At 51.4% G+C, this 26,982-nt stretch overlaps 7 protein-coding genes across 7 annotated transcripts; 3 read left to right on the plus strand and 4 right to left on the minus strand.

Annotated features, from left to right (window-relative positions):
- Positions 1 to 666: 666 nt before the first annotated feature.
- MIND_01272400 (uncharacterized protein) lies at positions 667 to 3,419 on the minus strand (the record flags this gene model as incomplete). The annotated part of the gene is made up of 7 exons (XM_037369201.1): positions 3,394 to 3,419; positions 3,314 to 3,337; positions 3,187 to 3,263; positions 2,999 to 3,138; positions 2,719 to 2,949; positions 1,940 to 2,666; positions 667 to 1,892 (listed from the first exon to the last, which is right to left on the minus strand). The coding sequence occupies exons 1-7, from the start codon at positions 3,402 to 3,404 to the stop codon at positions 667 to 669; spliced, it is 2,436 nt and encodes an 811-aa protein (XP_037214407.1). The 5' UTR covers positions 3,405 to 3,419.
- Positions 3,420 to 5,887: 2,468 nt separating this feature from the next.
- MIND_01272500 (uncharacterized protein) lies at positions 5,888 to 9,356 on the minus strand (the record flags this gene model as incomplete). The annotated part of the gene is made up of 9 exons (XM_037369202.1): positions 5,888 to 6,276; positions 6,324 to 6,955; positions 7,009 to 7,138; positions 7,182 to 7,370; positions 7,418 to 7,809; positions 7,854 to 8,195; positions 8,240 to 8,439; positions 8,489 to 9,100; positions 9,147 to 9,356. 9 exons carry the CDS (start codon positions 9,354 to 9,356, stop codon positions 5,888 to 5,890), a joined length of 3,096 nt encoding a protein of 1,031 aa, XP_037214408.1.
- Positions 9,357 to 15,758: 6,402 nt separating this feature from the next.
- On the minus strand, positions 15,759 to 16,352 carry MIND_01272600 (uncharacterized protein; the record flags this gene model as incomplete). The annotated part of the gene is made up of 2 exons (XM_037369203.1): positions 15,959 to 16,352; positions 15,759 to 15,907 (listed from the first exon to the last, which is right to left on the minus strand). The coding sequence occupies exons 1-2, from the start codon at positions 16,317 to 16,319 to the stop codon at positions 15,759 to 15,761; spliced, it is 510 nt and encodes a 169-aa protein (XP_037214409.1). The 5' UTR covers positions 16,320 to 16,352.
- Positions 16,353 to 16,875: 523 nt separating this feature from the next.
- MIND_01272700 (USP domain-containing protein) lies at positions 16,876 to 18,007 on the plus strand (the record flags this gene model as incomplete). The annotated part of the gene is made up of 4 exons (XM_037369204.1): positions 16,876 to 17,064; positions 17,119 to 17,292; positions 17,343 to 17,539; positions 17,587 to 18,007. The coding sequence occupies 4 exons, from the start codon at positions 16,876 to 16,878 to the stop codon at positions 18,005 to 18,007; spliced, it is 981 nt and encodes a 326-aa protein (XP_037214410.1).
- A 1,645-nt stretch (positions 18,008 to 19,652) lies between these two features.
- On the plus strand, positions 19,653 to 20,789 carry MIND_01272800 (uncharacterized protein; the record flags this gene model as incomplete). The annotated part of the gene is made up of 4 exons (XM_037369205.1): positions 19,653 to 19,682; positions 19,760 to 19,913; positions 19,958 to 20,476; positions 20,533 to 20,789. 4 exons carry the CDS (start codon positions 19,653 to 19,655, stop codon positions 20,787 to 20,789), a joined length of 960 nt encoding a protein of 319 aa, XP_037214411.1.
- Positions 20,790 to 21,216: 427 nt separating this feature from the next.
- Positions 21,217 to 22,278, minus strand: MIND_01272900 (Rhodanese domain-containing protein; the record flags this gene model as incomplete). Its single annotated transcript, XM_037369206.1, has 2 exons — positions 21,217 to 21,975; positions 22,024 to 22,278. 2 exons carry the CDS (start codon positions 22,276 to 22,278, stop codon positions 21,217 to 21,219), a joined length of 1,014 nt encoding a protein of 337 aa, XP_037214412.1.
- Positions 22,279 to 22,338: 60 nt separating this feature from the next.
- MIND_01273000 (uncharacterized protein) lies at positions 22,339 to 23,004 on the plus strand (the record flags this gene model as incomplete). Its single annotated transcript, XM_037369207.1, has 3 exons — positions 22,339 to 22,449; positions 22,523 to 22,841; positions 22,895 to 23,004. The coding sequence occupies 3 exons, from the start codon at positions 22,339 to 22,341 to the stop codon at positions 23,002 to 23,004; spliced, it is 540 nt and encodes a 179-aa protein (XP_037214413.1).
- Between the last annotated feature and the right edge of the window lie 3,978 nt (positions 23,005 to 26,982).

Consider the following 26,982-nt stretch of genomic DNA (forward strand, 5'->3'; position numbering starts at 1 on the left):
TTATAAGGCCAGCAAGCATCGCGAGTGCGTGTTGGAGGCCCGTGAAGATAGCAAGCAAAAGCGGCATTTCTTCGTTCAAGGCATAAAATGGAGGCTGATGGGACCGGGAGGCAAGATTCCCAAAGGGAAGCGTTGGAGTACAGAGCCTACGTTGTCCGTGTCAACAATTCACTCGCATGAGCAGGGAAACGAAAAGAAAAAAATCAGACATACCAAGCATAGTCATAGTCCCCGAACCACCCATGCTTCGTGGTCACCTTATCCTTAACTCGCTTGAGGACGGGCTCCTCCTTGCGCGCGGGCTGCCTCTCGACGGACATGGTGGGTACAAGAGAAGCGGGGCGGAAGCAAATTTCTGACATACTGATATGTGATCGGCACTGTCGGGTGGCACGTGAAACGGGAAAGATAAGAGAGGCCGTCGGATTCCGCGGCCGAGCGAACATTTGAAGAAGATCATACGACAAGCATCGATACTGTATGAGTCGACAGTCCAACGTTCAAACGACAGTGTCAAGTTATAACGGCCCTGCTAGTGCCAGAATTCCACTGCCAGTCCACGTATCTGAGTAATAATGAGCTTTAGTTAGCACAGGTCCAGCTGCAGGGCGCTCCAACCGTCTCGACCCTTCTCGAACCCGTTCTAAACACGGGTTCGGCCCAAGATTATGGCTCGGGTAGCGTAGTAAGTTGAGGTGAAATCAGGGAAAGCCCTTGCTCGAGTCGCCCAAGTTCTTTCAAAACTGCTTCCCGTTGTTTCGCACTCCATCTCCACGTCCCGTCCGTCACAAAATTGCGGATGCCGTCGAGTTCGGCCTGGATCAGCTGCAGCAGTTCTGCATCATATGCGGATATTCTGTGCCCCGGGTCGTTGATTTGCGGGAAGGAAGAGTACCAAGTAACTGCGTCTGCCGCTGCTGTCATTAACGCAGGGAGTTGTGGATGGAATTGATGTAGAGCGGCGATTCTCCCGAGCGAGGTAACGCATAGATAGGCCAGAGGAAGAAGCCACCTTCGCTCTTCCTGATCGCGATATGATTTTGCCGTCTCATTATCCTGGGTTTCGTTGTCGTTTGCTTCAGAGGTGCTCTCGATACTAGGGCCCACGTTCCAGTCCAATAACGTCCTCGCTAAGGTGGAGACCACGAAGAACAAAACAGTGGGCCACGAATCCGACTGTGCCACACGTGCGATGTGTCCTTGTGCAGCTTTGATCACAGAAAACGACGACGTTCGATGCACAAGCCAGCGGAGCAACAATACGAGGACAAGCTCAGATTGGGTTTTGACGGGTTCAGCAAAGGAATGCCCCCGACTCGGAGAGTTGTGACTTGAGATGGTGCGAAAGGGAAGCGGGAGGTAGATGAATCCTCCGAGGAGATTCTCGATATTCAGAAGGAGCGGTTGTCGGGCGAGCGGCAAGCCAGTCGAAATGGTAGAAGACTCGGACGAGGAGTTGGAACGCGACCTGTAAGTGGATGCTGGTTCGAGAGGAGATTCCAAAAGGCTTGATACGGCCGAATCAAGCTCAGAAAGCTCAAGAGCGGAGTTGTCGTGGACCAATTTTGCCACTGACGAGTAAAGCAATTCCGCAATTGCCCCAATGGTACGTGTCCTGAGCGCATGCTCGACTGAGGGATCGATATCGGAGGGCAGGCGCTGAATGTCAATGTATTCGGACGCAAGGAATGCTAAAGCCGGAGCGCATCGCGGGCCAGGCAAGCCACAAAAGGCACCAGCGTTGCTGACAATAGCCATAGCGTGAACAAAGGGGGACTCCCAGAGACGGACGTGGGTCTCTGCGGTGTTTGATGGAAGACTTCGGCGCGCTGCGTCCAGCAAGACCGGAATGAGCTCTGCCATATCGTTTTGGGAATAGCGAATGCGATTAGCTATAAGGGTTGAAATTAGTTGCTTTTCACACTTTGCAAATACGTACTGTCCTGTATGCGTAGAATGACCTGTACTGCTGTTCTATTGCTTCGAGCACTTGCTTCCGGTGATAATAAATGCAGCAGAGTCGCACGTTCTTGAGCTAATAGTCCGCTAGACGTTTTGACATTAGCCGACATCGTATATCGCGGCCATACTGAGAACGACTGGATAACGCTGTACAGTGCAGCAGCGGCCTCGTTAAGCGTTTCGTCGTCATGTGTCGACTGAACGACGTCATGATAAACAAGGTGTGCTGTGGAAGGGAGTTCGATGTCCGATTTGGTAGAGACACGCGGCTGACGAGTATTGTTTCTAGCCAGAGTTAACGTTGTGTGCGGGCCAGCCATCCAAGTTCGGACCTCGGACATCAGACGGAAAACTATCCCAGTCCCTGTGGGATTGATGTCTCTGTCGACAACGGTGTACGCCAGCAACAATGCGACAGCGACGATGAAAAGAAGAGACAGGCCTGCAGTGAAGAGGATAGGTATTGGGATGGGTGAGAGTTGAAGCACGCTTGAGAAGAGCGTGTCGAGTAACCCTATGATGAAGAGGAGCACAGGGATGACAAGCATTTGGGGAAGGAGTTCGATTGTTGGACCAAGGAGGGGCTCAAAAGCTAGCCAGCGAGTACGGATGTCGATCAGCCTCTCTGAGGCTTTGATGAACCGCGACCAGCCGACCATGTTAAGGTAGCCGCGGCAGGCGACAGCCAGGGCTGCGATAGATAGCTGAAAGACAGCGTTAGCAATGTTATGTCCCGGACAAGACCGGGATATTCACGCTGAGAATGAGGGACAACGACCAATATGCATTCAATCGCACATCGGCACCGGCCGGCTTGAATGGCCTTGGAGGTTTGATTCCAAGCGTTGCCGGTGGCACACCGCTTATGACGATGATGATCTCCGTCAGGTTAGCCACGAGCTCGTTCATCCTCATACTTTGGTCCTCTTGCAGACTCAACAGCGACTGGACGAAGAAGGAGGTGACAATCGCAGAAAAAAGACCCAGCTAAGGATAGACTTTATAAGCGACGGTGAAGTATGGATTGAGCACTCACGAAAACTAAAAGGGCATCCAGGCCGCTTCTCCACCTGTCGACCTTTGGCTGTATCGTCTCCGCCAGCGTGGACTTCAGCAGCGCATTCCAAGCACTGCTGCTGGTTGCCGGGACCTCCGGCATAGGCTGTTTTGAGAGATCTGTTGCCTGGTTAGCTGACGTCTACTGAAGCCACGCAAGCTGCGCACCACTGGTCAGCTGCCGGTGGTCGACTCGCCGCAGAATCTCCACTTGTTCTTGAACAGCATCGAGAAGCTGTAAAAGCCTTGCGCGGGTCAAATTTTAAAATCAATGAAAGAAGAATGATTGACTCACAAAGCGGGAGTGTCGACAACATCCCTGGAGAAAGCAGCGAACAGTTTGAGCCTCGCGGACACAGGGAAATGTTAGCTTGCCTAGCGCTCATCAACGTTGAGGAAGAGATCCGTACCAGCGGTTACTGATGGCTCGGCAATCAGTTGTTTGCCCATGTTTCTTTCTCACGTTGATGCATCAGACGCGTCTCGCACACTTCCGCCATGGTCTTGCCCGCGTCTCTGCGGTTGTCGAATCTTTCGAAGCTCCCGGTGTCCCTACGGGTGAGCGCTGACGTTTGACGCGTCACCCGAGTTGAAATACACCCTTTTCAGGTCCTCGCCGAAAAGGCTGCGAAGGGAGATGCCAACGCCCTGCAAGAGCTATGTGAAGGCATTGCGCAAGACTCTGACAGACCTATCCCAACATATTATCACCCAATTGTTGCGGCGGCCTTCTACGCACTCATTGACGTGGACGTCCCCGCTCCGCAGAAGGCGGCCTCTCTCGATTTCCCCCATGCTAACATCCGGTGCGTGGTGCTCGCCATGCGCTGCCTTTCGGCGCTCATTGGAGACCATCACGTCTCTCCGAGCACCTTTCCAGAAGTTTGGAAACGCGTTTGGGCGTGGACGGAACTCCTGGACGCGTGTCGCGACAACCTCCACCCTGCAACACGGGTCCAATTCTATGCAACATCACTCGGGATCATGCGGGTCATTTGGACGCGGGGAAACGACGCGGGGGAGCGCCTTATTTCCCGCACTCCGCGCTTTCGCGAAATCATTGGCCGGGGGTGGCACTATTCGTTGGAGGCGCATTATGACGAGGGTCTCTTCGAGTGTGCTACGCTCCTTGGATTCGACGAGACTGGGCGGAAAAACAGCGACAAGGCCCACTTTGAAGAACTCGTTGAAGGCGCCGGAGGCTCTCGGGAAGAACTGGCTAGGCTTATCGTCGCACATGTATCCCATGCCTACCCCCGGCCAGACAGGCCGCCGCCAAGCGAAGGACTCAAGCAAACCACCGGGATAATATGGCTGCTCACGGAGACTTTCGACCTGGACGATCCCTTCCGCGAGGGGCTTCTTGACCAGGGAATCGTCAAAGCGCTCACCACCGCCGCTTGCTCTCTCACCAAAATGCTCAGTATGCGTACTAACACAGACGCACCAGCAAAAACCTTCTTAATAGTGTTTCTCCGCATCCTACTCGAGATATTTCGCAGCGTGTGGTGCCAAAAGTGGCTGGCAGAGTCGTTTCGGGCAGGTCTCCTCCCGCTAATCTACAAGCTGCTTTCGGACCCTGCCCTCGCTCATCTCGACGACGGACCCGGGGAGGAGACACTGCCGGCTTTCATGGGCGTCTTCCTGAGGGAGGAGCTCCCCGCCTTCACCGTATACTACTCCGTCCTTGTGTCTCTGCGCAACCACTTGACACAGCTGGAAGATTTTGACCCTAACATCGAGTTTCAGGAACGACCCGAAGCTCTTGAGGATTGGAAGCGATTTATCGATCTCCTTCATTCGCGGCTCAGATTGGTGGACACCTTCAAATCTAAAAGCTTACCGCGTTTAAGAGTATGCGATAACACAAAGGCTGGTCTCGGCTATATACTACTAGGCCTTATCCTAACTACTTTGCAGTGCGGCCGAATCTGTCCAAAAAGCGACTTCAAGCGCTGCGGCGGCTGCGGCTTTGCCTATTACTGCTCCAAACAATGCCAACGCACAGATTTCTACGACGGCGGACACAAAGAGGCCTGCGAAGAGCTTTCCGATCGAATGACTGGTAAGGTTGTTTAAGCATCTCATCCACACTCAGGCTAACCGGTGAACAGAGGAAGAATGCGCATATTCGCACAAAGACCGGGCCTTCTTCCGTTTCCTCCTTGAGCACGACTATAATCTGCGTCGCGAGGATGTTGCCCTCAAAATCCTGCGTTTCATGTACGCACACTCATCAGAGTACACCTTTGCGCAGGGACTGGGAGCTTTCCCCTACGTAACATTCGACTACACCTCTGGGCGTTGTCGCATCTCTATCAACTCATTGGATAGCGGTCGTATCACCTCCCAAAGTGTCACTCTAGACTGACTTCACAGTAATTACTATCTACTACATCTCACTCTGGTGCTACTGTATATGTATATAGGCAAGTGAAAATGACACTGAAGTGAAGTGGAATGACAAGGCAGGAATGAAATGACGAAGTAAGTTGCATGTGAGGAGGGGGAGTGAGGATGAGGATAAGGCAAAGAAAGTGAAGTGAGGGAGAGTGAGAATGAGGAAGTGAAATGAGAAGGAAGATGAAAGTGAAGTGAAGTAGAAGTGAAACAGAACTTGACATCTTGCTGAGGGAGGCGTGCTCGGAGGGTGTGGAGGAAGTGCTCGCGCCGAGTGAGGGCACTTCCCGCTGCTTTTATATGGCTGTTGATGGCCCAGGCGTGTCGAACAATGGTTGCAATGCACAAAGAGAAACCTTGGTCGAGCACAAGCATTGAGCAAAGCGTAGAAGTTTATGATGTCATATCAATTACTAAGTCACATCGTCTCTCTCTCAGCCTCAGCGCTGTCCCAAAAAACTGGAATTCACTACCCTGTATGCATATCCCGCACCAAATCCACCTCAAACAACTCCTGGTCACCGCCCTCCTCTTCCATCTCGGCGTCCTGAGCATCCTTCGCCGCCTGCTCGGCATCACGCTTTTCCTGGCGCTTCAAAGCGTCACCATATGCTTTGTCCAGCGAGGCCCTGGCATTCTCGGACCGCATAGCAAGCTTGGCGAACATCCTTGCCTTTTTGACCGCATAAGCCGACTTCCCCAGCACCAAACTCTGTGGCGCTTGAGCCATTTCCGCCCATATCATTGCATAGCGATCAAAGGCCGTCTTGCATCGCTTGAACTCAGCCTCCAAAATGTTGATCTCCTCGGTCGCTCGGTCTACAGAGGCGCGTAACCGGAAATAGCGCATTCGATCCACTAGGCAGATAAGATTACACAGCCAAATGTACCATAATATTACGCACTTTCAAATTGCCAATCTTTGGCCTGTGCTTCGGACATTCCCTCTGGGCGGGCAACTCTCCAAATCCACGACTCCAACTCCCGTGACTGGCCTGCTCTCAGAGCTTGCCCATCCTTCCCCTTCAAATGTTTCTTGAGTAATGGTCGGAGCACTGTGTCAGTCGGAGGGAGACCAAGTCGCATCAGCGCCTCGCGTTGCACCTTATACCCTGTCGCAAGGATGCGAATATCATTGTATTGCACCATAGCATGTGTCTGCGCCCGTGTATTGGCGCCCGTCCCTGTGATATGGGTTTTCTTGAAGTTGATGGTGATGTTGAATGCCCGGATAGCGTTCCGTATCTCCTGCAAGGTGTCATGTGCGAGGCCTTCACGCAATGCATACTCGATCGATGCAAGTGCCACTAGGTCGTAGTCGTCCCGTTGAATTGCAGAGAACTCGGATGGTAGGAAGAGACGTGTGATTTCGGGTTTCTCGGAAATCGGGTCCCTCAGGAGCGTTTTCAGTGCAGGCACACGTTCCAATAGGACCTGGCGAAATTCGGTGAGCTTGTCAGTCAGTTGATTGCGGCGATTTGAAATGACATCTTCTTGGTCGGGTCGCTTTGCGGAGACAAGACGGGCAACTGAACACCTGTCCAAGCTCAGTGTGAGGCCGGATCCGGTCGTTCTGAAGGATACACATACTGATCTCTTTCGATAGCTAAACCGATAGCGATGATTGCTGAGTCGCCTTCGAACAAGCCAAGTTTTTGTTTTTTGTTTGAAAATTCTTCTTCCATAAGCTTTCGGTAAGCTGCTTGGTGAGTCGGTGGGCCTATGAACATGAGCAACTACGTTCATAGAGCCGAGTTGCATACCATTCTCGAGTTTGAGCTCAAATGGGCAGTTGACGACTTTTCCGTTTACATCGAATGTAGTCTCTGCTGGTATTGAGTGCCATTCGGCAAGTTTTTCAGGCGGAACGGTGCTGCAATGGCCATTGAAATCATTTTGGCGCCGATTTAGCTGAAGCTTTGCGTCACAGTAGAGGCGAACAAGAGTATCTGCTGTCAAATAGATGAGACAAAATTTTACTAGTAGTCGAGAATCGTACCGAGCCGGATTAACTTGTCCCAGTTCCAATTGTTGCATGCCTCATCGAGCGAGTCGTGACGATTGCCGTGGTTCTGCTCTTTGGTACTCCCTGCGGTCAGATTGAGCTCGGCCCAAGATGACTCGATCATCTCTCCCGTGATCAAACCCATACCAACCAGCCAATTTAAGTTGTAAATCAACTCGCAGAACTCCCGATGATTGTGAATATGCATCTTGGGAATCCCGCCAAACACGAGCTTTGCAAGCGGATAGAGAGTGTTGAAGAACTTCTGGACACGCTTCGGTAGGTTGATACCATACTGACACCAGATATCGTAGGTAATCGCTATATTTTCGTTCAGATGGTTTTCGGCCAACACATTGCAGACTGCATAGTCGGTTCGGTTGTACCTTTGTAGCATCAGTACCTGAACAGACTCAAGTTCGACACCTACGCCTCTCCTCTCGTGAGATCGACAAGCGCCCCAGGAAGGAAAAACCCATGTCGAGCACACTGAACGGCAACAACACCGGAGATGACAACGTTCTTGAATTTAGCCATATTCTGCAGCGTTTTGGCGTTAAAATGGTTGCAAATGATACCCTCGGGCTCGGGATTGGGCTCCTTGATCTTTGCTGCGTCGGTTACTTTGATATATTCGGTGAAGTCTTGGTCATCAGGAAAGAACGCGTGGCCTGCATTCAGTACTATGTCACCCGAGTCCTCCTTCGTTTTCTTATTTTTGCGTTGTGCCTTGAAGTTTGCATCCACGGAGAGTACAAGTCGGGAAGTATACCTACACATATTGAATGTGAGAGATTGAGTTCTGAGAACACAAACTTTAGGTCATCTGGTAGTGCGTCAATCTCTGCGCGGGAGATATTGAATCCGACTTCTGGGCATGCAGGACAGCGTGTTGCCAATCCACCTTCGGTTCGATGTGGGACATGGGAATCAATTCCATGCTGTTGCCCCGCTCGTCGTTCAAGCGCTAAGAACCGCCAGATGCGGAAGGACCGGGCGAATTCTCGGTACCGATCCTGGACAATGAAGTGAGATGTATACTAAACGGTAAGCAGAACTGCCTACAGTGACATCTTGAGGGAAGACGGCGTCTGTCAGCTTCTCGAGAGAGCGTATGTAATCGTAGACCGTGATTTTGGAGGTCAAGGACTGGACGTGGAATTGTTCGAGGGCGTGGAAGTCGAAGGCTGTTCGGGGAAAGGCAAATGTAGCAGGGAAAAGTCGAAGCTGAAGTAGCTGTTCCCATCGTTCATATAACCTCTCTGTTGCAGGGCTTCGGCAGCCACAAAGACGAATCTTTAATTCGTGAATGCCATTGACCGCAACAACAGTGAGCTTCATTGTGTCGGATGATGCTCGTGGGCAAGGCTGAAACCCATTGGTGCAAGCGTCCAAAACCAGCCCAAGATCCAGGAGAGAGATAGGACTGAACGCAGAGCCATAGACATCGGTTTTCCACTGGAAGATCCGATGAAAGGGGTGCTGTGAGTGCTGCTTCACAGTGCATGCGCTGCAAAGCATCTGCCTCCCAGAGCAGAGAGAGCAGGTGAAAACAGCGTTCTGGTCTCCACATGCGCAGGGACAACCGATACCCGGATTATGGTGTAAAGACTGGGTTATTTGTTCACGAAGGGCGGGTAAATGATCAAGTGCATCTTGAAGCTTGGTGGAAGCACCCTGCGTCTTATTAAGGATCAGGTCCTGTCCATTGACAGTCACTCACCTGGCTACGCTTCAGTTTCCCCACCGTGGGTATCTCCTCCTCAACTATGACTGAAGCTAAAGCTGTGTCGAGTAACTCGCCGGAAACCGTGCGTATCGCTGCTGGTAGCTCGTCATATATCTCATCGTCAGAGTTGTTGGGAATGCTCTGCTCGTTGACTGTGGCTTTCCGAGGTCTTCCTCGCTTGCGCTTTTGAAGGTGAGCCGACATTGAGGTCGTTGGCAGGATTCTCGGAATGATCGCTGATTATGCATCGGATGATGTCATCCAGATAACGACTTGTTGACACTACGAAAGTTCTACAGCTGGGTCTAAGTTTACTGGCTTATCGTCACACCACGCTGTCTCAACGGCCTCCCCATCGGGCTTGCCAATGCCAGGACAGCATATGTCATAAGAGACTCTGTCAAATGTTAAGTAGATTGTCGCTCGTAGACTCGGACCGAAAGACATACCTTGGATTCTTATCTGCCCAACGCAAATCTTTGTATTTGTCGTCAATATTGTTGTACTGCTCTCCTTCTGTCTTAGTGTCAGCCTGTATCTCACAGCGAGGAAAAGGAATTGGTACTTTGGAGATCTGAAGTCTCTACTGTAACGGTGTGGGATGACATAGTGGAGAACGGCTGAACAGAGACATAATCGGAGTTCCACGCCAGGCTTAAATAGCATATGGTGGACATTGACCCAGATCGTGCTTCGGCAGATTTGGAATCTCTTCTATTGTTTTGTGTTTCGGAATGATGATCATTGACTTGTCTTGTTATGACCACGATGAGCACTGAGCTCCACTGCTCAGACCCCGTCAAACAGCCCTAAGCGCGGTATTTTACAACACTTCTCCAATTATCATACCTCTAATTGTCTGCAGGCTTGCATAAAAACCTTGCCAGTCTGGAGACTCGTCATTCCATTCTTCGACAATGTCTGACACCGATTCACCCACCTCTACCATGGCACAGCTCCATCACAATGTCTTTCCTCCCAATCCGTTGTATCAACCAGCTCCATGTCCAAACAACTATTGGCATCGCACCACAATCAACCAAGGAACTAATGGACATCTGGAGCGACTAGGACAACAAACTCATATGGTGCATTTATTCTCTCCGCTCAACTCACATACTAAGCGGCTTATCTAGTGTGTGATTCCCAGGGGCCAGCGCCAGACGAGCACTGCCAAGCCTTGTAAACTCCCCCCTGGTCCGCTCCTTTCAGAAGCAGAAGTTCTCGCTGGTTGGGAGAAGATTTTTGAGTATGGTATGGCCTTGGAGACTGTCCCTCGTGGGCAGTCGGCCATCAAGGGACACGGTATGTGCAATTCTGGACTTGCTACCTTCATGCTTACAGTTGGTTGCAGTGGAAGCGAAAAGCGAGTTACACCATATCCTGAAATCTTTCGAGCGGGGTCTGGCCACAGCACATCCTGGTGGCCGCCCACGGAAGCTCCCATTAAGTACGTCTCCCATCTATTCATGCAATATCGACAACATTTTCATCTTTCGCTAGCGCATCAAGAAATGGAATTTTTCTTTGGTTTGATGGAGCAGCTCATGGATTATACGGGAATCGTGCCTCGTAGACCCAGCGGTATGTATCTCGTTATAACCCCACTCCACGCTGCTTCAATTTACGCAATTTTTAGGAATCTGTGAGGTTCCTCTCCCCAAGGGAAACAGTCAGAAGCGCAAGGCAATTCATCAGGATGACCATCTCAAAAACGATTCAGTCATGGAAATGATACCTTCCGAATGCGATAAATATGAACCCACTGAATACGAGTTAGATCCTGCTTCAGGTGTGTATAGCGTTACTCATCGACGAACTCTCGCTGAACGTATCATCAGCTTTACACTTGCAAGTCTGTGTTTGGCCAGACCTTTGCGACCCAGATGAGCCGCCATTGAAACAGAAGCTCCATATCCGCTCACCCGCCTATTTTGACATCACATCTTTCACGATCGCCACCATCGCAAATATCGCTGTTGACTCCCCAATTCGCTTTGAACGGTACTCACCCCGTCGCAAGGGCTGGACTCAAGACCGTGTCATTGACAGCTTCAATCTCGAGGGAAATGGCGAAATCATCCTCTATCGAGCCATCGGTTCGAAAAGCAAAGACTGTCTCGAGATGAGGGCGTGGATTGTCAAAGCAGACATGGCTTTTGAGGTTGTGCAAGGATTGTGTACGTCTTCAGGCCATCTAATCAAGCCTGCTAACTTTTTAACCTAGGTAAACGCGCACCGGAACAACCACCACCACACAAGAAACAACGTATCGAGCCCCCATCTCAGCCAGTTGCAGGTCCGTCAAACTATGCACCTTTCCCTCTTGGGCGACCCGATTTTGTCAAGGATGCGCAGATGTTTGCGGATTCGGAGAAAGAATCTGAGCAGCAACGTCATGCACTGTACGGAGAGAAGAGGAGAATTGGATTCAAGAAGGACTGAAAATTAGATAGTATTGTTCTTGTCTTACATATCTACTACTCATTCCTCCCTCATATGACTCGTACGACTCGTTCCTCCCTCTTCCCAAGAGATCTCGGGGTAGTCCCGTCAGTCGTGTGACTCAGTGTCACACCCTCTCCTCGTCATTACCCACATCCAGTCTGACCGCTACAACCACGCTGGTGCACAATCAAACTCAAGACCACATCTTCCATGGTCAAGCTTCCAGCACACGCTATGTCGGAGGGATGTTCCACTATTGGAGACAGAGGAAAGGCTGCGCAAGGTGTTTGGCATTCAGGTGCGTGTTTTCCCTTCTTGCTCTGGCTCTAAGTGCTCAATACTTCATATTAGGTGTAATACTTGCTCTTCCCAAACACTGTCCTCAATATCTTTTCCTCCGGGGCTGCCAATCCTTGACGCTATAAACCTGCCTGTCCATTCTGAATCCTGCTCAGCCGCACACATGTTGCTGGCGGCGCAACACAATATCAACTGTCAATACTTGTTTGCCTTGTCCACCCTCAGCTTTGGTGCGTTGGTCTTGGCGCACACGTTCAAGGCTTTGACCTTGGTAATCATAGATATAAGGGCCACCTGTGTCGTTTTGGAACCCATCAACCATGACCGAAGTACAACGTCTCCCTCGTACTCCATTAAAGGTATTTATCTACTTGGTGATTCTTCCGGATGTCTAAACTCCATCAGCGACGGGCGCGGTCCCCATCGCCAGCCTCAATATATCCACAGAAGAAATATGCACGCTCGCCTTCTCCTATTCCGCCTATCCGAAACTCACGAGCCATGCCCCGCTCACCATCCCCGATTCCTCCCAGTCGAAAGGTCACCGTTCCTGGTATGCCATGTAATCGCTTCTTGGTTGTGTGGATGAAGGCAAGTGCATTTGCGTCGTCTTGGAGCTGTTAGAGACCTTCGACAGAATAAATCTGTGCCCAGGATCCTTGCAATTCCAACAGACAATGGGAAATTCTCATTGAGCACTATGCGAATGATTCTCGGAGAGATAGGGCTGGAAGGAGGGTCACTCGAGCGGTTTTCATACCTTATTGGAGAATGGGGCAATCAGAGTCGAGTGAAAGAGACTTATGCGACACGACGAAAGCCAATTTTGATTCGTTTGAAGGGGTTGACGGAGTTAAGGGACTGGGACTTCTGGTTCAATGTAGAGCTAGCATGATTATGATAACTGAACTGTGTTCTGTGCGTTCAAAAGGACCAAAATTCACTTCCGATGTGTCACGATGTCACGTCTGTGCTTTTTGACCACAACGCTTGGGTCGCGGCTGCGACCAGCGCTTGGAATGTCGATAAGGCCATAAGGGCAGGCTTGGGCCCAGTATCGCCCATTATAAACGGCCTGGTAAGCCGTCTCAGAGGTTGTACCACTCACAATGACTGACTCGAACCCCAGCACGCTGCTCGACTTTTCTCTTGCGAACAAGTCCGACGAGACGATCCAGCGAATGAGTCGCTTCATGAAAGAAACACTCCAGCCACTGTTCACCCAACATGCTCAAAGCCCTGGCGGGAAAGGGACTACCAAGAGCTATGCAAACAACGAGCTCTTTGCGCTTCTCAAGAAAGAGTTTCCAGTCGAAATCGAATTGTATAAGGAATCTCAGATTCTCGCGGTGCGCCCAACACAATTTAACATTCACTTCCAATTCTCATACGCGTCACCAGGCAATGTACAACAAACTAAACAATGCATCGGGCCACCAAGCGCGCAAGGAACGCAAGAACGTGGCTGCGCCAGCTGCTGTGGCACCCACGAAGATCGTCCAACGCGCAAATGGCCAGCGCCTGTTCAAGTCGTCCATTACCGATGTGATAAAGGCAGAACGGGATGAAGCACTACCCGAACACACAAGCGTCGAGGGACTCCGGATGTGGCATAAAATTGGTGACGAAAAATGGGAGGCTCTAGACGAGATGCAGAAGAAGGAATGGGAAGAGAAGGCATCTGTTGAGAATGCCCGACGTGCTGCTGGCCCTTCAGATGTCGAGATTTTGAAGTCTGTCAAAGAGTGAGTTTTTATTTTCCTTCCGTACTCCATGGCTGATGAGTTGGCAGGAATCAAGGCCGCTTCAGTGAACTTGTTACCACAGCGCTCCAATCGTTAATTGGGCATGGTCTCAGTCAACTCGGCGATGCATCTTTCATCGTCCTCGGCAATTTTCGCGATCACGAAGGGACGATGAATCACAAAGTGTACGCTGTATCATCTCCCACAAATCGGGTCGCTCAATCCTGTCCAGAATTACTATCACCAGTCCGACAGTCAAATCACCCGCATTCGATCTCGGTGCTCCTGAAGCGCGTAACGTTCGAAAATGGGCCCGAAAATCATTATTCCGTGTGTGCTACTCCTCTCATCGCAATTAGTTCTAACCTCGCGGACAGGCTATCCAACAGTGCAAGGCGATGGAACACTCACCCTTGTACCACTTGATACCAGTACACTTAGCTCCGTCGAAGGCACCGTGCTCTTGGAGTCTTATTTCGGTGAGTTTCATTCTACGACAACAGTGTCAATCTGATGTGCTTTCAAGAAAAGGAACTCGAACGGGGCACATTGGAGATTGTTCTTCCTTGTGACGACAAGACCGAACTCATTCCACTTGCTGACGCAGATCGACAAGCTGTGCGATCTCTTTACCAAGCTGTGCTTGACGCTCAAGCTAAGGGCGAACGCTTCGCAATCCAAACACGTATTCGGGAAGATATAAAGGTCTTGCCTCCACCGCCCAAGACGCCGGCCCGTCCTGTTCTATCCAGCAAAACTCCAACTCCGAAGAAGCTGGATTTCTCCCGTCCTGTCGCGCGTAGGGGGCGAGCCGAGGCTGAATCAAGGAAAAATGCTGGTGGAGAACTCGAAGTGGAGAAGGACGATGAACCTGTGCAGCCCCCAATAACTCCGCCGCCTGCTGACAACAATACTCGGAAGGATACTCGCTCACCACCATCCTCTCCTCTGACACCGAGTCCGCCATCCCCGAAGCCGCCAAAGCCTGTTAAGCAACAGAAGCGTAAGCGAGCGGAGGATGCTCCGCCACCTGCTCACACGGCTAAGCGTCCACGTCGTGGAACAGCTACGGTTGACAACAGAAAAGTTCCCGGTCGTAACATCCCCTACGCAAAACACCTCAGCTACTTCGTTCCTAAAGGGAGGGACTTGCCGCCAGGCTATAGTTGGGACGATGAATATGAGGTTGTTTACGAATTGGTATGTGCTTTAAGACTCAAATAATCATGATCTGAACACCTTTAGCGTTCGTTGTTACTGGCTCGCAAAGTGATCACCGATGACGAGTTCACCGAGTGACCTGTAGCTGTGCCATGCCAGTTCATTTCCAGTTTCATTTTCACTGTGAATATGCCGCCCTCCCTCGAGTAATATCACGACTCTGTAATGACCAAATCTGACATATTTATAATGTAACGGTTAATTCTAACCTTCACCTTCACTCTACTCTCATCGGTGCGTTACTATGTATGATCTTTGCTCCTTCATCACTCTCATTCTGACACCTTCACTTCACTTTCTAATCATTGTGGAACACAGTGTTGTCAAGGTTATGATTACTTTCATTCTCACCTTCACTGCAGTGACTTCACTCTCACCTTTTGAGTTCACTCTGACTGAGACATCCTGCACAGATAACCAGTATAAAGTGAGGGAAAGTGAGGGGAAAGTGAAAAAATAATTCCTCCAAGGGCAGTACAAAGTGACACTTTAGCTAGTGAGAGTGTTGTGGATAGCGATGACTCGGAAATCGAGACCATCGCGTGGCAAGGACCCGGCTATGACACCCAGATTGAACGCGCGAAGGAGAACACCCGCGGGCGCATCCGTCTACACATCATGAAAGTCCGGCATTATGCGCCGGAGGTCGACTCGCGGGTGTATTTGTTGCGTTCCGAGGACGCGTTAATGGTGCGGGGTCTGCGCGAAATTCTGTCGACTATTCCCGCGCAAGATGGTGGACATGCTGCATTGGATTTGGGCCCGTATGTGGAGCAGGTCCGCGCGCTGGTGGATGTGAAACAACGGGAAGCATACTGATATATGCGGTACAATCAGCTGACATGAGCCAGGGCTATTGCTATAGTAGCTGCGTACAATTCAAATCCCCATTTTACCAGTGGTCGTCAACTGAAAGGTCGTCAACTAAGGGGTCGTCAAGGTCGTCAATTGAGGGGTCTGCATGCGTCGTTTTGGCGCGCTTCATCGGTGGAGCTTCAGCCTCATCGTCAGTGTCTTGCTCGGCGCCACGCTTGCGAATATCTGGTTCAACACCTCAATGTCACGAAGATACTAAGAAAATACGCAACTGACCGAGTATGACCGCCTTGGTGCGCTCGAGTGCCTCGAGCGCTCCTTCCAAGCCCTTAGCGTGCGCGTCTTGTTCATTGACGAGTTTGGTGTGGAGATCATCGACCTTAGCGTGTGCGGCGTTAAGCTTCTTTGCTTGCTCTACTATCTTCTCCTCGGCTTTCTCGAGCCTCGATCGCAGCTCCGCGATGACCAACGTCTGGTCCTTGTCGTGTGCTTGCAGCTGGGCGATAACGCCAGCCAGCGGCGAAGGTTCTGGGTTGTCGAGAAGCGGGCGGACGTGCTTCACTGGCACCGCGCGCTGTCTGTTGGCCAGTGGATAGCGATATCCTCCTGTTCCATGGCGGAGAGTCTGGCCGCACATTTTCACGAGGCGAAGAGGGAGCAGGTAAAGAGAGGGGGCATAAAAAAGAACTGCATCACAGGATTGCGGTGCTGTTGGTGACTGCCATATGTCTGACTTTCTAGCACAGGTCCGCGCTGGATACTTACACGAGACTCCAACTTTCGCCGGAGAATGAAACAGGTGTTTGCTGTCGCCGCGAGGCACTGACTTACTGGTATGTCCTTGTCTGTCGCGCTAATCCGTACTAGTAAAAACAAGACGGATTCTTTTGAACAGATTTCCCCGGTTCCCATGAAATCTTATGTGGGCCGGCTACTAGGAGGCAGCCTCAGGGTGTCACTGGTTTTTCGGATGATATAACTTTCGGCCCATTATCCATGCCACTGCTGGTGCCGGCGCTCAAGTGCTTTATCACAGAGAACACGGGCTTGGCGTCGGCCACATGGCGGACCACACGGTCGTCATGCAGCGCTGATGTGTTTCCCTTCTTTTAGGATCGACGTTTACTTATCAGGATGCGACCTGCTAGTGCTGCTCTCTCTTCCTCCCTTTGACTCCCGCCCCGCCGGCCGCAATGCGTGCCCCCACACTCGTTTTCACCCTCGCTCTTTTCGTCCTCTCCACCACCGCCTCCCGCAGGACATGCCGAGCCCCGCAGAAGCCCGCGGCCGCGGCCGTCGAGTCCGGGCCGTGCAAAGGCTCTTGCTCTTTTGAAGCCCAGAAGCCCAGTAAGAACCACAAAGGCGCCGCCAAACTACGCATCGTGCGTGTCGCTCGTCTCTGTCTCTGCGCTTGCACTGATATTTTCATGATACAGTCTGGCAACTCGCATTCGGTGTCCGATATCACCCCCGAGGCGGGCTGGACGATTCTCTCCTGCAACGCGACGGCCCTAGCGCAAGAGGTGCGCATCGTGTGCCACAGCCCCGACTGTGCGCATCTGTTTGAGGGCCACGGCGCGGTGGATACCGTTGTGAGGCTGCCGGAGGAGGTAAGCTCAGGTTTCGTTACGGTTCTAACATGTCTGCTGACCGTGACTAGTGCGGCGCGAGCCCCTTTGCCCGCATCGCGGCCATGAAACGTGACGCCGACCAGACTGTTCCCGCGGATGTCGATTTGGACGCGAAAGCCGCGGCATATCACGCACACGCCAGCGATGGGCCCGGATCAGGCAACCTCACGCACACCGTGTTCCTCGCCAGCATCGACACCGACTTTGCCGCCGTCAACGCAACCCGGTATGTTTTGTCCTCGGTTATTTTTCAAGCCGCTGATTGATCAACAGAACTGGCCCCATCGAATTCTCTATCGAGGGCTACAACTTCAACGCCTCGGACCTCACACCCACCGCGTCGCTCTCCCACATCGAACGGCGCGAAATTCAGCGCCGCGGCTGGTTCAACTTCAACAAGACACGCACCATCGATCTTCCACCCCTCAAGATTGCGCGCAGCTTCCCTCTCCTTTCGGCATCGCTCGAGTGCATCGACTATAGCGTCTCGGCCTCCGCAGGCCTTTCTGCTGACATTGACACAACGGTCTCCGTCGGATTCATCGCCGCGGGAACGGTTATCCCTCCCAAAATCACCGAGTTCGCGACGTTCACAGGGTTGAACGGCAAGATCGGCGGGCGCCTGGAGGTCGATCTCGCCGCGCGCGGCACTGTTGCAACGGGCAAGATTCCCTTCTGGTCTACACATCAGTAAAAGTGCACAAAAGTCTTTCAGGTCTTTTAGGTCTTTGGGCAAGACCAAAAAGACCTGAAAGACCTGAAAGACTCAAAAGATGCTGGGTCTTATTCCAGCAGCGTCCTGGTCTTGGGAAAGACTTGAGATCTTTCCCAAAGATCCCAAAAGACACAATTAAGACCTGCTTTAAGACCTGCTAAGACTCTTAAAGATGCAATGCAAAGAGTGAATAAAAGTAATAAATTCAATATAGCTAATACAATTTGATAACTACGCTCACACTACCGCTCTACCGGGCCAGGGCCGGGAATCGTTGACCGAAACGCAAGCGCTTCGGCCAGTCCAACCCCGAACGTGAGGGACACAGAAGAGGCGGGCGGGTCAGCGGGAGACAAGCGCTGGCCCGTGTGGGCTGAAACCTTCACGGATTGCAGGAGCAACCCGTCTGCGCCAAATCCTGCATTCTGGCGCAAAAGGACCGAAAATTGGTGGCATGGTAAGGCAGGGAAGGCAGGAATAGGAAGTTGTGGCGGGCGGGAACGCGTCGGTCGTTGGCCGCCATTTTCACGTCGTTGGGAACGGAGGGAGAGGCGGAGAGGTGGGTAGAATTTGGCGGGATTTGGCCCAGGAACGAGCGCAGGGTGAGCGGGACAGGTTTCGGTCCAGTCTGACTGGTACATCGGCCGACGAGCGGGAACGGCGGGAGTGACGAGCTCGGTCTTCGGTCCTCGGGAAGCGGAGGGGCGTCCCGGACGCTCCTCCGAAGATGGCGCGAAACGGGCAAGAATCTCTTGCGGTAGGTGGGGAACAAGTCTTGGCTGAGCGATGGCGTTCAGAGCAACGATGATGATATAGTGATCGGTAGGCGACAAAGGTCTGGGAGGCAGTCAGAGGATGTTGTAGGAGAACACCGACGACGTACAGAGCCAAGGCTCGACCATACAACAAGCCGCAATCCCCTCCAGCTAAGCTACAGCACCTTCGACGTCGAGCATGGCCTTAACCATCAGTGGAACACCTAGAGCGAGTTCGGAAGGTGTGGAATGTTGCTGTCTAGGTTTCAAGTTGTTTCGCCGTCGTGGTGGCCATTCAGACTTGAACGAAGGGCTTGAGAGTGCATTCGCAGCCTTCCTTGCTCTGTCAGGCATGAAAACTTGCCATTGAGGGGGGAAGGCCTTGTGTATTGATGGAATTGAGGTTTTCGAGCGTTGAGGAGCGGAATTGAGGCCATGGGAGGGTGCCTATGGGGCGGGAGATGAGGGGAAAAGGAAGGAAGAAACACGGTGATGAGTCGCCGACAGCAATCAACCATCTGTCATTCACATGGCAACATGATGGAATATTAGGGCCTTATTTTGATGGATGACTTGGGACTCGTGAAAACAGTTTACAGCTCAATAGTTGCAATAAAGCCTTTTAATTCTGTGTAAAACTGCAGACCTTCCAAACCTATTGACTTATGATATACTCCTCACCTTCTCACACCTATGCAAAAAAATTTGGGTTTGTTGACTGCAAAGATCATTGTAGAATAAGACCAAAGATTGCTTTCCAAGACCAAAGACTGCTGGCCAAAGACCAAAGATTGAAAAGATCTGTTCCCCAAGACCAAAGACTCTCTGTAAAGACTAAAGATCTAAAAGACTTTTTGACACTTTTACTGATGCATCCCTCGCAGGCTTCGATTTCCCGGGTATATTCTCCATTGGGGTTCGTGCTCTGACTCTCCCCCTGGACTGCTGAGATAGGAGCTGATATACGTTGATTCAGCCTTCGTTCGGGATTTACGGCCAGCTTGATGCGGAGATTGACGGAGACCTGTCGGTTGCCGTTGACCTCGCGTACACCGCGGACCATGCAAGAGTGTACTTCCCCGCGGAACCGCGAAGCGCTTCCTCTGGCGCGGTCAACACCGGCGGCAGCAGTATGTGTTTTCTTCTTATGTGAGCGGCTTTCCTGATTGTGCAGAACTCTCTCTTTCCGTTGCGCCAAACTTCAGCACCAGGTCCAAAGTCACCGCACACCTCATCCCGGAGGTGAAGCTTGCGCTGCACGCGTTCACGTTCATCAAGGCGGACGTGTACCTCAACGCCGACGCGAGCGCAACGCTCGCCCTGAACTTGACGGCCTCTGGATCCGCCGGGGTGGAGATAGTCAAGACGCCGGCTAGCGCAAAGCTAGCCGCTCCCGCCGCGCTTCCAACGAGCGCTAAACCGGGCAGCCTGAAGTCGTTGTCCCGCAGTGTAAACCCGAAGCAGGTGCAGGCCTTGACCAGCAAAGCCCCCGTCGTTACGGTGACTCCCAGCGCCAACCGCTTGCACTCGAGCGCGTCGGGCTCGGGCGTGGCACACGCCAGGCTCGCCAGCGCGATCCGGGGCAAAGCCCGCGCTGTCACCCCCATCGCCAAGGCCGAAGGCCAGGTCAGCGGGGGCGTCAAAATCGGCGCAGCATTCTCCATCAACGTCGGCGCCAACGCCAACTTCTTCGGTGAGCATCCCTGCGGCACTGCAGGCTGCGATTGATAGCTGACGAGCCCGCGCTAGGCTTGATCGACGCGAGCAAGAAATATGCCCTCTTCTCGCACGATTGGACGCTCTACGAGAAGCAGTTCGCCGCCTCGGGAGCGGCGTCGACACCCACAAAGTCGCACCCTCGCCGGACCATCGAGCCGATCTCCGAGCGGGCACCGAAAGTGCTGTCGATGAATCTCAAGTGCCCCGCGCTGATGGCCAAGGACCTCACTGGCGGGCTGGAGAAGGTCATCGAGGGCATCTTCAGCCCCAAAAAGACCTCGAAGTAACTTTATAAATAATTATGCACTCGTGCAGTCTTCTTTATGTGAGTAGATACGATACTCCAGAGTTGTAGAAATATTACACAAATGTGAATCATCACAGGCGGAAAGAGCACTCTCAGCATCGAGAGAGATATGCTTTCTGTGCCGCATCTTAGCCAAACTGGCTTGTCATGGCGCTCGATGTGCCGCAACGCATAAACTTCTTGAAGGACGCAATAAGTACTCTGTTGTAGCTAGTTGATCATTGGCCAACGATATTCCCATTGACAACTTCTAGATATCCGAGTCCGTAAGCGAAAGCCAGCGGAACTTTTCCAATTCTCCCCCGGCAAAGCGCTTCAGATTGCACGATTAAGTACTTACACTCCAATCAAGCTCCACAGCGCAATCGCACGGCTAGTAGAAGTTGAATCTTGAGCAGATCCAACATTCAACCCAGTATCTGAATTACAGACGGCTCCGAATGTAAATCATCTTCATCCTCCATGCCTGTAATATCGCCCGGCAAATCGGCCTCGATCCATGCGCGAAAGCCGCCAACTATATCTGTCGCGTTCAACAGTCCGATCTCCTGCAGCGCGACCGCGGCCAAACTGCTTGCTCTGCCATCCTCGTCAAACAGGATAACACGGAGGTCATATCGATCAGCAATGGCGAGCCGTTCCTCGCTCTGGGGATCGAAGAGCCACTCGAGCTGGTTGCGCTCGACAGTGAGGGAGCCATGTATTCCGGCCCCGTGACTGCGCTCGCGCTCGGAGAGCGAGCGGATGTCGACGAGGAAGGTGGGGGCCTGCACCCCACGAAAGCCGGACGGTGTGCGCAGCTCGTTTAGTGCCATTTGCGGTGTGAGACGCTCCAGTTTGCTTTGCGCGAGCGCGAGGCGGGTGGCGGCGCTGAGGCAGCCTGGCGGGCGGTTTAGCGGGTCGATTGGCTGGCGGGAGGACTTGACGAGCACGTCCCAAAGCGCGGCTTCGTCGGTGGAGGGGCTGGTCGGGCCAGAGGAGGTGATCCGCTTCACGGAGGCAAGCCACATGTGGCCCTCGTTCGTCGTCCCCATCACGCGTCCGATCAGCTTGGATGAGGCGAGTAGGACAGCTCGTTGGACGTAGTGCTCGGGAGAGCCGCATATCATGAGTGTATTCGTCTTGTTTGGCCGGATCGGCGTGCCAGATGTCGCGACTGCAAAAACCTGCACTGGTAAGGCTGGATACGGGACCAAGAGGGTCAAGCGACGCACAAATTCGTTCTTCAGTAAGTGCTCTTCGCGTATTCGGTCCGCCACCCGTGCCAGAAAGTCCACTTCATCTGCCTTGGCCATGACCACTAGCACCCCCATCCTCACGCCATCGACCGTCCTTCTATGGGCGGTGGCCCGCATCGCTACCTCCCGCGCCGCATTCTCGCGCACATCCTCGAGCGTCCGGGGTATGTAGTCACTCGCTGCGGTCGATCGCTCCGACGCGATGGACGCAGAACGAGAGTGGAATGACATGTGGCGGTGCGTGCGACGTAATTTCCTCTTTTGTCCACCCTCTCCTTTTTCACCTCCTTAATGATGTCAATTCGTGGCCGTGGACGCGGTGGACGCGGCAATCCCTTATTATCTGGACAACAGTCGAACCCGCTGAGTGGGAGACTCCTAGGCCTTCCACAAGAGCCACCGGTGAGTGTAGTCCACTACAATGGCCATATGGGCAGTTTGCGGATTGCTAACGAATGATGATGATGTCGACCAGTGGCGGCAAGAAGATGCCGACCAAGCATCCGAAGTCTCACCGCCAGTCTCGAACTTCATCGCGCAGCTACAGACACACGACGCAAGCCAAACGAGGCTTATCGCTGATTTGCGTGCGAAGCTCGCTCGTGCCGAGGCTAAACTCGAGGCGCAGGGCGAAGAGCTCGTCGACGCACGCGCCGAGACCACCGCCCTTCGCACCAAGCTTGTCACTGAGAGCCATGTCGCACTCCAGGAGCGCGAAGCTGCACTGCGGAAAGGGGAGGAGGGGCTTGCGACGGCCCTTGATGCGCTGGAGCATACAAAGGAGGTGATACTCGGTGCGTTGCAATTGGGCGGTGTGTCATACTGTTAACTGATCAGAATCGGCTAGGTATTCGCAAGAGGAGTTCTCAGACTGTGAACGGTGGAGACTCGAAGGACACCGACGTCGACGCCCAGTCTCTAATAAACAAGCGCGTGAAAATGGAACATGTAAAGTAAAGTAAAAAAGCCTACTGTATACATGTCACTATGATCATCTACTTATTTTCCTGGTACAGTTGTGGACATAAATTGTCTATATTATTTGTATCTTCAATACTACTTGCTAAAAAAAACCAATATTAGAATCCTTGATTGAAGGCTGAAGCACCCTGAATTGTCCCCTGTGAAATGTTTTTTGGGCTATCACAAAAGGGAAGAGTCAAATATGATATGAGTGCTAAGAACTGATTTTTGGTAAATTTACTATGCTATTATTGATCTGATCCATGTGGAACTTGGACAACTACCCTTCAGCCATATTCCCTCTGACTGATTTCCATGTAATTACATCAACAACAGCACATATCAGGATGGTATCTGAGACCAAATTTTAGAAGGAAATATGCTAAAAGGATAACACATGAGCAAAACATAGTAAAATTGACAGAGTACCTCATCTTACATGCAAGGCTAACACTGATACTTATAGTTGATCACTCTTGCCAGTGGACAGTGGATTCTTCAGGCATTATAAGTCATTTTGAGACCAAGGAAAGCAGGATCCAAATTTGGTAGCTGGTAGCAGCCTGGTACTTTCGTCAAGATTCAACTGGCAATGGCTACAGATTCTCTGTAGCGATGGCCAGGTCCGGTTCAGGATTTTGGTTTGAACCCGAACCGGACCGGACTGAATGTGCATTCGGCGTTCAGGTTTGGCCATTTTGGGCCAAAAAACACCCGTTTGGGGCCGGTTTGAACTGCCGTTTGGTAGGGTGCTGTGAGTAACTGTGGTTTCGAAACGGTTTTGAAACCGGTTTGAAAACACATGTTAGTTTTGAATGCCGTGGCCCGGCCGACCCGGTTTCGAAACCGACACGTGATCCTCCGGCAAGCCCGGGCCTCCTTGATGCCCCAAGAATATCACCTGCACTCACCTGCCGAAGGCCAAGCAGGTGAGTTTCCCCAGCAGTGGAGCCCAAGGGTACCGCGCAAAAAAAAATCTGAGACATCAGGTCGAAAAAGTGAATTAAGCACCAGGCAGCCCTCCCTACCCTATTGATGTAAGCATGACTAAGCCATGTGACTTCCCAAAAAGGAAATTGTTTGTCATCAGTGTCTGTACAGGACACAGCACTGGGCTCATTGGATTCTATGCCAGGGCCATTTAAGACATATCATATGGGAAGGAAAGAAGAAAGTAAATGACATGCTTACATGTCATTGTTTAGCATTGTACTTATTATTAAACTCTCCTGATAGGGATATAGGCCCTCAGACATTCCATATTCTTTGGCAACAAGTCCTAAAAACATAAAACTGTGCATTTCTGGTCCTCCTGGATGCCCATAAACCTTCCCCAGACACAAGTCTAAAAAGTGAAATTTCACCCCAGTGACCCACCCTACCCTATGTGACATGTGTGACTTGATGTCACCAGCTGATGATCTGCGGTACCCTTGGTGGAGCCATCTCTGCCACCATGGTACGCTTCTCGGGGTTATGATACCCGGGCCTGTCCCCGGCTGCCAACTGTCAGCGGACCCCCCGGGCCGGCCGGTTTCGAAACTGTTTCGAAACGGGGGGTGTTTCGAAACCGGTTTCGAAACCGGTGTGAGTAATGCATTTTGCATTACTCACAGCACCCTACCGTTTGGCATTCACGTTTGGCTAAATCCTGTTTTGAACTGAATCGGACTTGGCCATTACTGATTCTCTGAATATTATCCCGATTGGAAAATTTACAGTTCTTGGCTTCTTGTTGAAACAGCCAAAAATGACAGGGTTAAGAGAATGGTTTGGCCATTACATCTTAATGGCTGGGGAAAATAGTGTGCATTATCCCGCCTTTATATATGCGGGCCCACTGAGGGATGATTAAACACCCTTGGCCTCTCCTGCTCCCCCTTGTCCCTGTTCCTGGCTGCAGAGGGAACAATCGTATATCCCTTGCAGGCCAGGCACTACTCCTTCGGCAACGGCTCAACATGTCGTTCTTGGTCATGTGCTTCAAATTTCCATATTTGCGTGCTTCCTAGATGTGCATTCATTCTACTTGGGTGCCTGTTTCCCATTGTCACATGCTGGCCCAGCACAGTGCTATTAATATTAGTATAGTAAAATGAAAATATATTTACCTACAAAAATATTTTCAAGCCCTGCTAGGATGACCAATCACCCAGAGTTTGGTGTTTCCTTGTGTCCTTTCCCCTTTTATGCAATCATGAAGATGTTCTTTGTGATAGCCTAAAGGAGGCACAGAAAGATTTGAATGTCTTTGTGTGTTATTGAAAGTTATTCTTTTGTGCTACACCTGGATATTGGTGATACCTCCAAAGGCAGCTCAATCACATTTTCCCATGACTGGTCAGAGGTTGTCAGGGGAACCCCCGCTTCGGCCTCCTTCGGACCTTCCGAACGCATCCGAGGTGCATCTGACCGGCGCCCCCTCGGACGCTCCGACCCACCCCGACCATCGTCCACGGCCTCCTTCGCCCGAACAATCACCGATCCATCAAGACCCTCCCAACGATCACCTTGGGACAGAGCCTGCGACACCGCTCAGGCCTTCTGCGCTCTACGTCGGCAGTTACGGACGACCAGTATATAGTTGGCGCCCTAGCAGGCGGACCCTTAGAGTTTCTTCTCTTTGGATCCTCCCCTGCTAGGTCGGTCCCTCCATATATTTCTGTAGCTTTTATTCACACTTTGGATCCTCCCCTGCTAGGCTTTCGTCGGAGTCTCCAGGGTTGCCCTTACAGAGGTCCAGAAAGTGCATCATTTGATAGATCTCAGCAAGAGCCAACGACTGATGAGATTTCCAAGGAATTAGACAAGATTTCAATTTTGAGAGTATCAGAAAAGTCAAACATTATGTGAGAATGGGCCTTCCAGGGCCCAGATTAATGCTGTGATGCCCGGAGTCCCATAGAAATATGTTTTTAGCTGAAGATCTACATACCTCTTGACCAGTCAAAAAATGAAAAAGAAAAAACTCAACTTTGCCATTGGTCAGCCATGTCACATAGTGTAATACCCACCTGTGTCTGAGGTGGTACCACCTACCATTCTCTTAGCCTTGCCGACTGTCAGATGGCCATCAATAGCATGATCGTCACCAGAGATAAGTGTTTCAGGCTTGTTTAGGTCTAATCTCATCCCTGGTCTTGCTGGCCAGTATGAGAGAAGTGCCTTGGTGTGTTAGCAGTATAGTCACTCTGTTGACCAGAACCCGATGGAAAGTAGGCGTAATGTGAGGCGCTGACAGGATTGTCTCCTGGTTGACCAGAGGACACCAGATCTAAATCCTAACATGGTATACGGACAATGCAGCACTATATACAAAAAGGAACATCCCAAACCCTAACTTTAATTTGACCTTTTTGCAAACATGCAAAGATCACAATTTGTTATATACAGAAAGTTGCATAAAATAACAGTCCTTTAATTGCTCTCTCATTATGATAAAAAGAGGGTCTTTCTCTAGCACTCAGAGATGGATGAAAAGAAATCATTTTGCAATTGGTGTCTGTTTTTGTTTGAGGAAATGGCTTCAGGCGGGCTGTGAAGTAAGAGAATTCATTGTCAACAGTGCTATCTTTCAATGCCATCTGAGCTGGGTTTCACCAAAGCTTGTCGAATATGGGGCTGTATGACTGCTATTGGAGAAAAATCATCAGCTCACATGGACCATAAGCGGCTATGAGCCATATTGGAGTGCTGGACTTGGGTCTGAACCCTCTCGTGATAGCACCTGGCATCAAGCATTAACAGTAACTGTCAGAAATGGCGATGACGTTCGAGCACTGAGCTGGGTTTATGCCCGTGACTTTGCGGGGAACTATATCTGGGGCTGAATTTCACAGATTCTTGTCAGCAACAGAGTGCTCATTTTGCTTGAGCAGTGATAAGCCGCAGTCTGGGACAGACCAGGAACAACTAATTTTGTTGATTTTATTGCTCAGCGCATATCTCACAGTTGACATGAGTCCCGAATAG

This window comes from Mycena indigotica, assembly GCF_014461135.1.
Source record: "Mycena indigotica strain 171206Taipei chromosome Unknown Mind.scaff0013, whole genome shotgun sequence".
NCBI classification, from domain to species: Eukaryota; Fungi; Basidiomycota; class Agaricomycetes; order Agaricales; family Mycenaceae; genus Mycena; species Mycena indigotica.